Source organism: Musa acuminata, chromosome BXJ2-9, assembly GCF_036884655.1.
Source record: "Musa acuminata AAA Group cultivar baxijiao chromosome BXJ2-9, Cavendish_Baxijiao_AAA, whole genome shotgun sequence".
In the NCBI taxonomy this organism is placed as follows: domain Eukaryota; kingdom Viridiplantae; phylum Streptophyta; class Magnoliopsida; order Zingiberales; family Musaceae; genus Musa; species Musa acuminata.
In genome coordinates, this window is record NC_088346.1 from 6,550,723 (window position 1) to 6,564,765 (window position 14,043).

A 14,043-nucleotide genomic window follows, 5' to 3' on the forward strand; every position below is an offset into this window, starting at 1 on the left:
TTTACACAACATATGTAATTTTATAGAATAAATTATTAAATCTCCTATCTAATAATTGATCATGCTGGTTCAGCCAGTGATCTTTTTATTTTATATCTTCAACCACAATCATTTATTCAACAAAAAAGAAAAAAAGGTGTTGATGATCCTACTTGTGAGCTTCAATGCTATAATTTTTAATGATATATCACCACCTAAAAGATGCATCATTCAAAATATTTTGCACATATAAAAGGGAAAATAGAAGATCTTCTGAATTATCAAATAGATTACCCTCTTTGGTGTGATGGATATGAGAAGGGTGGCATGTCCAAAGTACAAGTGAAGAACTGGCTTTTATTCCCTCCCCCCCCCCCACTTTGCTTAATAGTTTCAAACAGTACTAGAGACAAAAAGGACTCTCCAATCAATGTGATACCTAACTGCTTTTAGTTTTGACAAGTCTGACAATGGATCAGCCTTTTGGCTTTATAAATAATCATCATTTACACATTTATCCAAAATTATTGACCTTTTTTTTGTGAAGTTCAGAAAACATCTTTTGTTTTTTTTTCCTTCTTTTCCAAGCTCTGAATTCTTAGTCACAACCAATCTATTTGCTGAAAGATTGATTGAATATGACAAAACCCACTTTAGCAGCTCTATCACCAAATGCTACATAAAATATGTCTCATCAGCTACAACCATACCAAAAGTGATCATTCCTATCCTCAAATGGTACATAAAGAATGTTTTTTAATCTTCAAAAAAAAAAAGAGCTTCACTTCTTTATTGCCATTGAACCCAAAATGATGTTCTTATACAAAAAAAAAAAAAAAGTTTCATCTTCTACCTCACCTAATCCAACATCTATAGAAAAGAGTAATATAATGAATCAATTACCAATTAATCTCACTCATATATCCAATCTTGAAAGAACTCCCACATTAGACCTATAACTGATCCATTATTTTATCATGATTCCATTAGTCATGTCAATGGCATTGCTCTTGTAGAGAAATATGATGAATATAAATAATTATACCCCTCCAATTATATTGTTAGATCACTACAGAGTTGCTTTGTTCACTTTAGGGGGAAAAAAAAACTAAAAGCCAAAAATAAAAAGTCTAAGAAAAAGAAGACAAAATTGCACATATATTTCTTCCAAAATGATTTTTGTATTATCACTATAAATTTGAGTATATAGGAATTCTAGTACAAGAATGAGTTGTAAAAGAAAGAAGTCTTAACTGTTTTGTAAATATCATGTGTATTTTTAGGTTTTGATAAAGAAAAAAAAAGTGATGAATGCTTTTAAGTATTTTTTAGGTTTCTCTTTATAAAGTTTAAAGAATATGCTTTATATGATTTACACATAGAGAAAAAAAATATAAATTTTTCGAAGTTCAGTATAAAGAGAGATTGTGTAAGTTTAGATAACTCACATAATAAAAAAATTAATTCTTTTATTATTATTAGCATTATATAATCATATTAAGTCTTAGTATGTTTTTAATTGTTAGTCTTTGAATTATATATATATATATATATTATATACTTAATCACTTTAAAATGACTTGAATCAGTTTCTTGATATGAATTGATTTAAAAATTTAGAAAAAAATTAATTGAAATACAAGGATAAAATTAAGATTAGAAAAAAATGCTTTAGGTAAATTCTAGATAGAGAACATTTAAGAGAATTAAAGTCAAAATAAAAGTCAAAATCTAAAGAACTGCTTCCTATTCTCATAATGCCCCTACTACTACGTAAGAAAGAGGCAAATTTAAGAGAGTATTAAAGAAGCCAACCCACTTCAGAACCGACTATTCTCTTCCATTTAATTGCGTTCTCTTCCTACGCACACTTTGATGCTTATTTCTTCGCTCTCTTATTCGTCGCTGCTTTTATTTATGAGGCGAAGTGCCACTCCTCCCTCGGCCGACCAAGTTTTGCTCCCAGATCTCGGCTCCCGGGAATGCTAAACCTGGAATCGGATTCGAAGGAGGGGGCTGCGAGTATGCTTCTCTCGATCGGTTCCGCCTTAGATCAGTCTTTTGGGCGTTAGCTTCTGTCTGCAGGACGCCATGAGCAGAATCGACATGGAGAGAAACCCCTACCCCAACGATGGTGTTAGGGAATTGGGAGATGGTAGCGCAGGTTAGTTCTTTTGTTTCTTCATTTTTGGTGTGGGTGTGGTGGAGGTCCTCGATCTGCTATGGTGCTACGATTTTGGTGAACGTGGTTGCTCTTTCTTTTTGGTTGGGCTTTGGGAAAGGATTCGATCTTTTAGTTGTTTGTTGAGGGTTTGGAAGGGCTTCACATGTATCTGCTGTGGTTATGGTGGACCTCGATCTGTGATGGTGCTACAATTTTGGTGAACTTGGCAGCTGTTTCTTTTAGTTGCGTTTTAGGCGAAGATTCGATCTTCTAGTTGTTTTCTTTGAGGGTTTGGAATCGCTTCACGTGTAACTGCTGTGGTTATGGTTGAACTTGATCAGTGATGGTGCTACAGTTTTTGGTAAACTTGGCAGCTGTTCCTATTTGCTCTGGGTTTTGAAAAAGGTTCGATCTTTTACCTGTTTCTTGACGGTTTGGAATGCCTTCACATGTATGCTGTGGTTATGTGGACGTCGATCTGTTATGGTGGTGCTTTGTTGTCTGGGTTTAGGAAAGGATACACTCTTTTAGTTGTTTCTTGAGGGTTTGGAATGGTTTCACATGTGACCGGAAATTTAGATGTTTCATGGGTGAGAATAGTCTTACTTACGGATGTGTACATTAACGATGAGCTTGTTTAATTCCTCCTCCTAGAGCGTTTTTATTGCTGGTGTGCGTGACATTCCGTGCTTGAACTTCTGTTCTAGTTTATGCGGATCATTCTGAATGCTGCTTCATCATACATGAATCTTTCGTTGTGCTTAAGTTCCTGTGTCGATTTATTTTTACATGCATATGTATATTCTTGGTCATGCACTTTATCAGTTGTTGCCTGAGTTCAGTTTACACCAGAGGTTTGTCAACGATTCTTCCCATTTGCAAAATTGACCCTGGTAACTAATTCGTCCCTGATCACTAAACTCAGTGCATTTTGTTTTGCTCATTTCTTGTTACCTAATTTTCTGAAGGTTTATGTCACTATCATTAGTTGTCTTTTCCATGCATTTGCAAGAATCTAATTTGATTAATGCCACTTAAGACTTGTTACTTGGCCTTCTGCTCTCTGCAGATAATGCTCTGTTTGATGCCTCACGATATGCATTCTTTGGTAAGGATGTCATGGAGGAAGTTGAGTTAGGGGGTCTGGAAGATAAGGATGGTGATACTGATGGTTTTGTTGATTTTAATGATGAGAAACACACGTTTTCTTCTATTGGTGATAAAGAGGTGACTTTTCTTTTTTTTCCAAATAATAGTCAGACATACCTTGATTGAGACTAGTTCAATATATTTTTTCCACGCAAATTCCAAGTCTGGATAAAGAAGGAAGGTTGTTGGTGACAACCTGCATAAAACTTTATTAAATTTCATGTTCATGGATCATACACAATTTCATTTTAGTTCTAGGTCTTCTTCTTGAAGTGATGCAAAGCATCTATATTATCTGGGTGCTCCTAAATGCAAAGGGTGGATTAGGAGGTCACCTAGAAGCGACATATCGCATCGACAACCAAAGGTGATGCAAATTTAGGAGTTATTGTATTATTCAAGATTAATGCGAGTAAAGAAATTATTTCAAGACTATAAGATTGGATTACCAACTTAGATAAGAGCTGATGATTAGGAGAAGAAATAACATAATAAAATTACAAGAAATTAATGATGTCATTTTTGTCATCCTTGAATTGGGTGATAGGAGCCAACTTGCTTCATGCTTTACCACTTTTGAATATTGAAATGGCCCTTTTTAATGACATCATGGTATGCAAGCTAGAATGTTATACTAATCTTTGATGTTGTTGAGTTATCATGGTCTGGTTGCTCACATGGTTGATTATGAATAGGCCAACATCCAATGGGCTGCCATCTTATAGGTAGACTTGTGATGCCATTGACCTCTCACGTAGTCAACCACCGATATGGCCAATCTTTAATAGTTTAATCTTCTGGACTGGACTTTGATCTATGGATTTTCTGGTATAAATGAGGTGATTTAATTAGATTCATGGTGCATGTGGGGTAGAAAGAGACACATGAAGACTTTATGAAAAAAAATAAAAGACATTGCGCTGCACAACTTAATAGCGGGAGAAGATACATGTATATAACCCCAAATACTTGGGACATTAAGGCTTGTTGTTGTTGTCATTGACTCATTGTATAGAGGCTATAGTTTGTTCTCATAATTTTTTGAAACTTTCTATATGAGGAGCAGAAGTGGTTATTGAATAAGTAGTTAACTTTCTGTTTTTCTTGTTGGTATCTTTACACTTTCTGGACAAGTATCAATTGTTATAATTGTCTTTTTTATATTTTAAGTGAGGTGGTTAGCAAATTAATGAGAATTCACTTACTGTGTGAACATGTTCTATTGGTTAAAGGGAGTTCTTTAATATGGATTTAGTTTGGAAATTGTCAGTGGACTGAACCTAAAATATTAGATGCTTCACTGTTCACCAAATACAGGGTAAAGAAGATACCATGCCTTTTTTTTTTAAAAATCATGTTCATCTGATATATAAAATCTTCTCAGTGAAACTTTTTGTTGTACTATCATCTTCACTCTTTTAGTTTCGTCTTCTCTTATTTTTATTATAGAGATATTGATTTCTTTTAATTATGTACTCGTGTTCTAGTACTTGAAGTAAGGACCTTGTATCTGCTTGCTCTATCATTTTGCTTGTTGCCTAAATATAACTTTGGTGTAAATTCTTTTCCAACTGTCTTTTAAATTTGTTTTCTGCAGATTTTTTTGTCGTAAAATATAATTGATTTACCTTTACATCATGACAATAGCCTAGAAACTCTGATAGCTAAAATTGGGATAGTTTTTGTCATATTTGCAGTTTGAAGGTTTTGCATCCTTATCTGAGATTGATGACCTTGAGAGCACCTTTAGGAAGGTATATCTCCAGCTATTTCTATTTTAGTATTTACTCTCTGATGCAATTGCTTTTGTCATCTCATGATTGAAATGAATATCCTTGTTTATATTTACCAATTACATACGATGCACATATTAAGTGCAAAAAATATTGTAAGGGCAAAGGTTTCAAACAATTGGGTTAAATGTATTGCTTATTTTCTTTGCAATAAGCACTAAAGTTATTGTTGAATAAAGTACAAAATAATTGCATAAAACTTTACCAGAAACAATAAAAGATTAAATACTCTTGTTTTAACTAAAGATATTCCTTACAAGAGCTCAATGGCCTAAAAAGTTCCATGTAGCTGACCCTGATTGGTTGGAACATTATGTCTTGTTGTTTATTCTTATTTATCCGGTTCTAGATCTAGTATCAGATATTGAATTTATACGATAAAGTCCGCTAAAGTTTCTTTTTGCATGAAAGTCACCGCACAGTCCTTAGTTCTTGATCATAAATGGTCTAGGTTTGATTCAGAGGAAATGGTTATAATATGCATTAGCCTTCATGCCTGTTATCATTGGAGACAATTTTTTAATGTTGTTCTGGTAATGGTGAAGACGGGAGCAAGCTACTTCTGTTTGCAACTTATTATGATAAACAAGGATGTAGTTTCTCTCATTCTATTTGGGAACAAAGAAAACTCAAGGAACGACACACACAAAGTGTAGTGCATTGGATTGGCAGAACCTGAACTGGTGATTTCTGTCATACTGCTAGAAATCAGCTGGAACCTTGTAATGATACAGAGGCAAAAGTTTGGTAAGGAGTCTCGGTGAGGGTGGAGAACTTGAATCTGCCAAAATGATAGAGTTGTCTTTGGAAATGAAACTTGTCTAGCATTTCCTAACGATTGATACTTGTTGAAAACCAGATAAGAGAGTGGATGCGAGACTAATGGATTATGCAGACTTCAACAGACAGTTTATTCCTATCAAAAACTAACTCATTATGATCCTGGCAATGAAAAGCTTTTGTTATTATTTCTTTTTAATAAATGTCACATCTGCTGATTTTAGGTTTCCATATTACCATGACAAATCATTATTGTTCGTTTTTATGGACTTCATCCATGCTATTGGTCTGGCTTGACTAGCTCTTTTTATATTCTCAGCTGAACAGAGTTGTCAGTGAACCAAGGAGCGTGGGTATTATTGGTGATAGAGGATCTTTTTCTAGAGAAAGTGAGTGATACTCGTTGCACTCATATAGTCTTTAGATGTCAATGCTATCTCAGCACAGTTTTCAAATTCTTGCTGATGACATCCTTTAGTTATTTGTTCTTTTATGTATCCTTCTTATGGATTGACTTTTAGAGGAACCTTACATTTTATGATGACTTGTCCTTGTTAATTGTTTTTTTTCTAAAAAATATGAAATGAGTCATTTAGAAGAAAAATATTACAATAGCCACTGACCCTTTAATTTGAAGAAAGAGGGATGTTACGCCTATGTCCAATGAAAAATCTTGCTTTCTAAGTTCCATTGGTTGTGAGATTTTTACTATCTACATTGCGAAAATTTTTCCTCTTATGCCTACAGTGACACCTTAACATTTTAGACATGGGCATTCACTAGAACAGCCTAGAGAGTAGAGAAAGGAATTACAGTGTTCAATGGACAAATAATCACACTGAAATATGGGCATTTTATTTGTTGTGTAAATTTGAAAAATGCTTTCCTGGTAACAAGCAATGGTAATAGAGCGAGACAAGGTGTAATTTGAAGTGTTAAACTATGGTAAGGACAACTTTTAGGTTTCAGAATTATCAATATAAGATAAATAGGTGAGGAACCTGAGAAAAATTAGAATTGGTGGAGCCACCGCATTTTAAAGCCCTAGCGAAAGTGGGTGGCTAATTTCAGAGATATAAACATGATCTCAAGGGTTCAGTGCTACTGCATCTTTAAGATCAAAGACACAGCATCCTTTATGTCATGGAATCAAGTAGAACAATGGGGAGAGCAAAAGGGCATAAAGTAGTAAGTGCCATTGTAGCAATCTTGTTCTTAAATATTTTTAGGTTATCAGTTGGTCATTTTGTCATTCCTCATGATCTAATGTACAACACCATAGTGCTTGTGCAAATAAAATTTTAAAAGTACTTTTGTCGCTCTATTATGAACTTGCATATTGTTGCTGCTTATAAGAACAAGCATGTCTTAATCAGTAGCTCAATCCTAATTAGATGCAATCATATGGAGCTGTGTTGGCTTATTGTTGATCATCAATTTGACCAGTGAGATGTGGAATCGTTATCATTATTTCAGACTCATCAATAGTTAGGTGATCTTGTGAAAAGAGAATAGAGTTATAAAAAATTTAGGCTTGAATTTGAGTTCGAGCTGATTGCACCCCGTAGGATTATTGCAAACATCCTACCAAACTGTATGACTTAGATCTAATAAGTAAAGCTAAATTCCTCATTGATTCAGTTGGAACTTAGCTTGATCTAACTAAGCTGTGGATTCAAATTGGAAGTTAGCTTGATCTAAGCTATGGGACTTGTTGTGGTATTATAGTCAAAGGAAGAGCCAAGAGAAGGCAATATTTAGAGTGCTCGAGTCCTCAAGTCCCCTTGGCCTTCTCTTACTCAAGTATGTTAGATTCGTTTGAGCAGCTTATTAACTACCCATAATGTACATTTAATCTATTCCTTTTCACCAAAGAATGTGGTCAATTAACTATTTTAGTGTGCCAATTGTCTAACCTGGTATTTGCCACACTGAAACGTAGCTTCTGCAAAACAATGATGTCATAGTAAGTTCTCATAATTTGACTCTAGTGTCATGTAAATTTGGTGATATGCTAACAACAAAAGCTAACGGAGTTTGGTGAAGAAAGAAAGAGATTGTCATTGGACATATCTAGTGACGGATGGGGACTCCATAAGAGTAACAACAACAACAACAACAACAACAAAGCCGTAAGCGAACTATTTTGGGTCGGCTACATGGATCTTTTGTCACCATTAAGATGTATAAAAAATCATATGTTTAGTTACATTCAGAGTACTTAAATATTTATTTATAGTTTCTATTAAGGTCTTTTTAGGTCTTCCTCTACCCTTTCTCGTACCATTAACATTAATTATTTCATCTTTTCTGACTACCGCATTTGGAGGCCTCTTCAGCAAATACCTATACCATCTTAAATAATCTTCTCTCATTTTGTCCTTTATTAAGGTGAAACCTAGTTGTTCATGATTAAAAATATTTTTTTTTCAATGTTTCTTAGTAACTTCATACATTTATCTCAATATTAAATCCCTATCAATGTGAACTGATAGGGACTTAATATGGATTTTTGGTGTAATCTTATGCTAATAGGAAACTCACCAAACACACTTCCTATATTCTAACACTAGTAGCTATATTATCATACATATCTTTAATAACATTAATATAATTAGTGGATACACCTTTCTTTTTTAAAACCCATCATAAATCTCTAAGAACCCTATCGTAGGCTTTCTCTAAGTTAATAAAAAATTATATGCAAATCTTTCTTTTTTTCTCTATACTTTTTTATTAATTACCTTAATAAATAAATAGTTTTTATGGTTGGTCTTCTAAGCATAAAACCAAATTAATTTTTAGATATATTTGTTTCAAGTCTTATCCTACTTTCGACAACTCTTTCCCAAAGTTTCATAGCATGACTCATGATTTTAATTCCTTTATAATTTGAACAATTTTATATGTCACCATTTTTTTTTAAAAAAATTGACACTAAAAAACTCTTTCTTCATTCATCAGGCATCCTTCTGAATCTCATGATTTTATTAAATAAGCTAGTTAATCAAACTACTTTCTTGTCCTCTAAACTTTTTTAGATCTCAACAGGGATACTACTAGACCCCATACTATTAGCTATATTCATCTTCTTTAATGCGTCTTTTACTTCATTAGCTCTAATTTTACGGATAAATCTATGATTATTAAATCTATAACTATTATTTATCGTTAAATCTGAGTCCTCTGTGGAATATTCATTAAATAATTTATAAAATAATATTATCATCTTTTCTTAATCTCATTATCATCAACAAGTATTTTTTGATCTTCATCTTTAATGCATCTAATATTACCTAAATTCTTATACTTTCTTTCCTTAACTTTAGAAATTCGATATATAATCTTTTTTACCATCTTTAATACCTAATTTATTATAAAAATTATTATAAGCTTTATATCTTATCATATTGATCGTTTTTTTTAGTTCTTAATATCTTTTATTTTTTTTCTCATTTTTATAATTTTATTATTCTTTAAAACATGATCATTTAGTAAAAATTATTTTTTGAACTTCTTTGCACCACCACCAACTTCCTCTTAAGGTTAACACCTTTACCTTTAGTTTCACCAAGAATCTCCTTTGTTGAGTTTCTAATCCTAATTTAAATAATATTAATATTATCCTAATCTATGTTCAAAGTCACATTCCTTTCCATCTTATTTTTAAAAGTGCTTGCATTATCATCTTTAAAATTTCACCATCTAGTCCTAGTAATTTTTTCTTCTATCTTTTTCTTATTCCATTTACTATAGTAAATATCTAATACCATCAACCTATGTTGATTTGTTAAACTTTCATCAAATATAACTTTACAATTCTTATAAATAACTTTATTTACCTTTCTAGCGAGAAAAAAGTCTATTTGACCACAATTGTAATCACTCTTATAAGTAATTAAATATCTAATACCATCAAACTATGTTGATTCGTTAAACTTTCGTCAAGTGTAACTTTATAATTCTTACAAATAACTTTATCTATCTTTCTAGTGAGAAAAAAATCTATTTGACTACAGTTGTAATCATTCTTATAAGTAATTAAATGTTCATCTCTCTTCGTAAAGTGAGCATTTACAATTATAAGATCATACAAAGTTGCAAAATCTAAAATCATACTACCATCTTTATTTCTCTACCTAGAACCAAAGCCCCCATGCACCTCTTTATATTCACCATTTGTTTTCTTTACATGACTATTTAAATCTCCTTCAATTATAAGTTTTTTGGTTATAGGCATTCCTTGAATAATATCATCTAAGCTTTCTCAAAATCCTCTTTTGGTTTGATCATCCAATCCAACTTGAAGGGCATAAGCACTAATGACATTCAAAATATCTTTTTCTTTCACAAATTTTAAATCTTTTTACTCTAAAACATTGTTCTTAAGATCCTTATCAACAACAACTCCTACAACATTTTTGTGTTTAATTTTTTTTCAGTATACTAAATTTTAAATCCAGTATTGTCAATATCTTTAGATTTTTTCTCTACCCCGCTACTCTCTTGTAAACACATAATGTTTATTTTTTTCTGATCATAGTGTCTACCAAATCTAATCCCTTTCCTTAAAGTGTTTCTATATTCTAAGTTTCTAACCTAACCCTTTGTTCTTGAATTAACTTCTTTACTCCCATTGATAAAAAACAATGAGAGAACTCTTGCCTACCTGGCACCGCATCCAGGAATTGATGTAATGGGCCACTTTCGGGCAATCTCCTAACCCACCGTTTGTAATTCGGGACACCTAGGTGGTGAAGGTGCCTCGCGTCACTTCCGGGTAATGACCTAGCTCTATATTGAAATCAATTATGATCCATGTTCATGAGATCTAACATAGTCTTACGCTGATTGTCAGTTATCTAACGTAACCCTCCATCTTTTTCATTTGGGTTTGGGACTAGCATTGGCGGTGTTGGGACTCACATAGGAGTAAAGAGATGAAATCCCAAACTAGACTTTCTTGGACTATTATGTACCTTATATATGAGAATTCCTTTACTCTCTCTAGCACACGTCTGTGGTCAACCCATGTCATGAGAGAGTTCTTTCTAGCACAGAGACAACTTAAAGTAAACAAGCAAAGGAAGCTGACTTAAAATGCTTGTCTTGTTTTCGTTTGTGAGAATCTAAAAGTTGGCCACATCCTACAATCAATCTGTTACTTAGCTGGAGTACTCTGCCTAGAGCTTGATCTTTACTTTGTGGACTAGCTTTAGTTTACACCTTGGCCTATTGTAGAGCAGCATTGGTCATTGCTGCAGCAAACTTGAGTTATGTGATTACTGCTGCTGTACAATTGTTAGAGTAACATATTAATTATGCATCAACACCAAGATGGTTTCTGTTCTTTTTTTCTTGCAATTAAGTTTACATGTATTTGTGCATACATGTATGTTTTGGCTGCCTTGTTGAGATACATATGTGGATTTTAATGAATATCTTTAGTCTTCTTTATGTGATCCACTAGTTATCTTACTTTTTCATGCATTCTAAATTAGTTCCATCCATTTGCCTGAATCAGTAATTTGATATGTTGATGTTCTTGGACTGCCATTGTGTGAGCTAGTTAGCAGCAATCATCGTAAGGCCTTCTTCCTGTTATTGCTTTAAAGATTCCTCTATGAGTAGATTGTTCTAGTTCTTAAAACTGATCACAAGATTATAGTGGGAACTGGTTCTTGGCCTTGTCATCAATTCATATTTAAATTTTACATTTTAATATATTATCTTCTAATATTGGGACCTTATGACTTCCTGAATGTGATCTGATATTTATGTGCGGTAGGGCCTTATTTGCTGAAAACGGACATTTTATTCATTCCTTGTTGACCATTAACATCTTATGTTGACAAAAAAACTTTTTATTTTTTTTTCAACTTAAACTAATATGAAATTTTTATTATATCATGTTCTCAGGTTCTTCTGCTGCAGAATGGACACAGGAGGCTGACTTTCCAAGCTGGATTGATCAAGAAATATTTGATGCTGAAGATGCCGAGGAAGGCAAAAGGTGGTGGTCACAACCAGATGCCACTTGGTCTCAGCTCAATGAACTAAATCCATTATACAGAACATCGTCATATCCTGAACAACAGCAGCAACAACACTCCAGTGAACTGATCCATGGGCCCACGTCATCTTTTACCTCCTACCCTCCACCTGGTGGACAATGCCATCCTTCGTTAAACCTCACACGTCATTTGAGTTTGCCATCTGTCACTGCTGCATTGCAAATACCTATTCCTTTTCCATACTCTAGTTCTCAGCATCAGTTGGAAGGATTACCACATGGGCTTCACTACGGTGCAAATGCACAGTTTACACCTCATGGTCTTTCATCAACCAGCATTCCAGTGAACTATTGGCTGAATCAGACAAGCCTGTTTTCACGGGAACATTCCAGCATGTTGCCTAACTTGTTGCAGAAACAGCTACTACTACCAAATGGTTCACTTCCTTCACACCTATTGTCACAGCAGCAACAGCAGAGATTACAGCTGGTCCAGCAGTCTCTCACCCATTTCTCACACTTGCAGCCTAATAATTTGAACCTTCATAACCAGCCCCTACGAAAAATAAACAAGTTTGAGGCAGCTACTGGTATGTCTAGTTCAAGAGACCATCGATCTAAAACATCTCATAGGGGAAGACATAATATGCGGCTATCTCAACGGGCTTCTGAAACTGGTATCCTGAAGAGCAACAGTGGCTTTCAACTTAGATCAAAGTACATGTCAGCTGAAGAGATAGAAAGCATTTTGCGGATGCAGCATGCGGCAACTCATATCACTGATCCTTACATAGATGACTACTATCATCAAGCTTGTCTTGCAAAAAAGTCAGCTAGTTCAAGACTGAATCATAACTTTTGTCCGACAGTGATAAAGGATCCTCCATCACGATCACGTGCTAATAATGAATCACATGCAAATTGTCAGGTTGATGCACTTGGGAGGGTTCAATTATCTTCAATACCTAGGCTTCATCCTCTCCTCGAGGTTAATATGCCATCCGCATCAGGTGATGATCATTCTATGAAGCCTCTTGAACAAGAGCCTATGTTGGCTGCTAGAATCACAATTGAAGATTGTAATAGTCTTCTTCTAGATATAGATGATATTGATCGGGTGTTACAGGTTAACCAACCACAAGACCGTGGGTTGCATCTGAAGCGGAGAAGACAAGTTCTTGTTGAAGTGATTGCTGCATTACTGCAGCTTGTCGATCCCCTTGGCCCTGGTACAGCCGATCATTCAGTAGGTTTTGCCCCAAATGATGACCTTGTTTTCCTACGCATTATTTCTCTTCCCAAGGGCCGTAAGCTTGTACATCGCTATCTTCACCTTCTGATCCCTGGAAATCATGTTACTCGAGTAATCTGCATGGCTGTTTTCCGCCACCTTAGGTTTTTATTCGGCGGACTACCTTCAGATTCCATTGCAGCAGAAACAACCATCAATCTGGCCAAGTCTGTGTCTTTATGCGTATGCAATATGGAATTAAGCGCACTCAGTGCTTGCCTGGCTGCAGTGGTATGTTCATCTGAGCAACCACCCCTTCGCCCTGTTGGAAGTTCAGCTGGCGATGGAGCCAGCATAATTGTGAAGTCTGTGCTTGATCGAGCAACAGATCTTCTAACAGACCCTTATGCTGCAAGCAACTACAGTGTGTCCAGCCGAACTCTATGGCAGGCATCATTTGATGCTTTCTTTGGGCTTCTTACTAAGTACTGTCTGAGTAAATATGACAGTACAATGCAGACGTTGCTAATGCAAGCACCAAGTACTGCAATTACTGGATCCGAGGCCACAAGAGTTATAAGCAGGGAGATGCCCAATGAATTGTTACATGCGAGTCTTCCTCACACAAATGAGAACCAGCGTAAGGTGTTACTTGATTTTACTCAGAGATCCATGCCTGTTGTTCATTTTAGTACTCATGGAGATCTTAGCAGGGCCGAAAGTTCCGAATCAGTTCCTGGTTGATGCACCTAAGTTAAATTAAGTGTCTTCAAGTAGCACTTAGTGATTTTGTTTCTGTACATTATTTTTCTGTGTGAAAACATATACGCGCTCCTTGCTTACCTGAAACATGTTGGTGGCATGTGGTAACCGGTCGATCATGACAAATGTAGATTTCTGATAATCTCAGTCTCTCTCTGTCTCTTTTTATGTT

At 34.7% G+C, this 14,043-nt stretch overlaps 1 protein-coding gene across 3 annotated transcripts; it reads left to right on the plus strand.

Moving 5' to 3' along the window:
• Positions 1-1,811: 1,811 nt before the first annotated feature.
• LOC103997314 (protein PAT1 homolog 1) lies at positions 1,812-14,039 on the plus strand. Of its 3 annotated transcripts, none has more exons than XM_009418486.3 (5): positions 1,812-2,143; positions 3,213-3,370; positions 4,990-5,046; positions 6,185-6,254; positions 11,785-14,039. In XM_009418486.3, exons 1-5 carry the CDS (start codon positions 2,071-2,073, stop codon positions 13,851-13,853), a joined length of 2,427 nt encoding a protein of 808 aa, XP_009416761.2. In that variant the 5' UTR covers positions 1,812-2,070; the 3' UTR covers positions 13,854-14,039. The 3 variants fall into 3 exon arrangements, with proteins under 3 accessions (XP_009416761.2, XP_009416762.2, XP_064981178.1); XM_065125106.1 differs by lacking the exon at positions 1,812-2,143 and adding an exon at positions 2,150-3,036; XM_009418487.3 differs by lacking the exon at positions 3,213-3,370 and having other exon boundaries at positions 1,832-2,143.
• Positions 14,040-14,043: the final 4 nt, after the last annotated feature.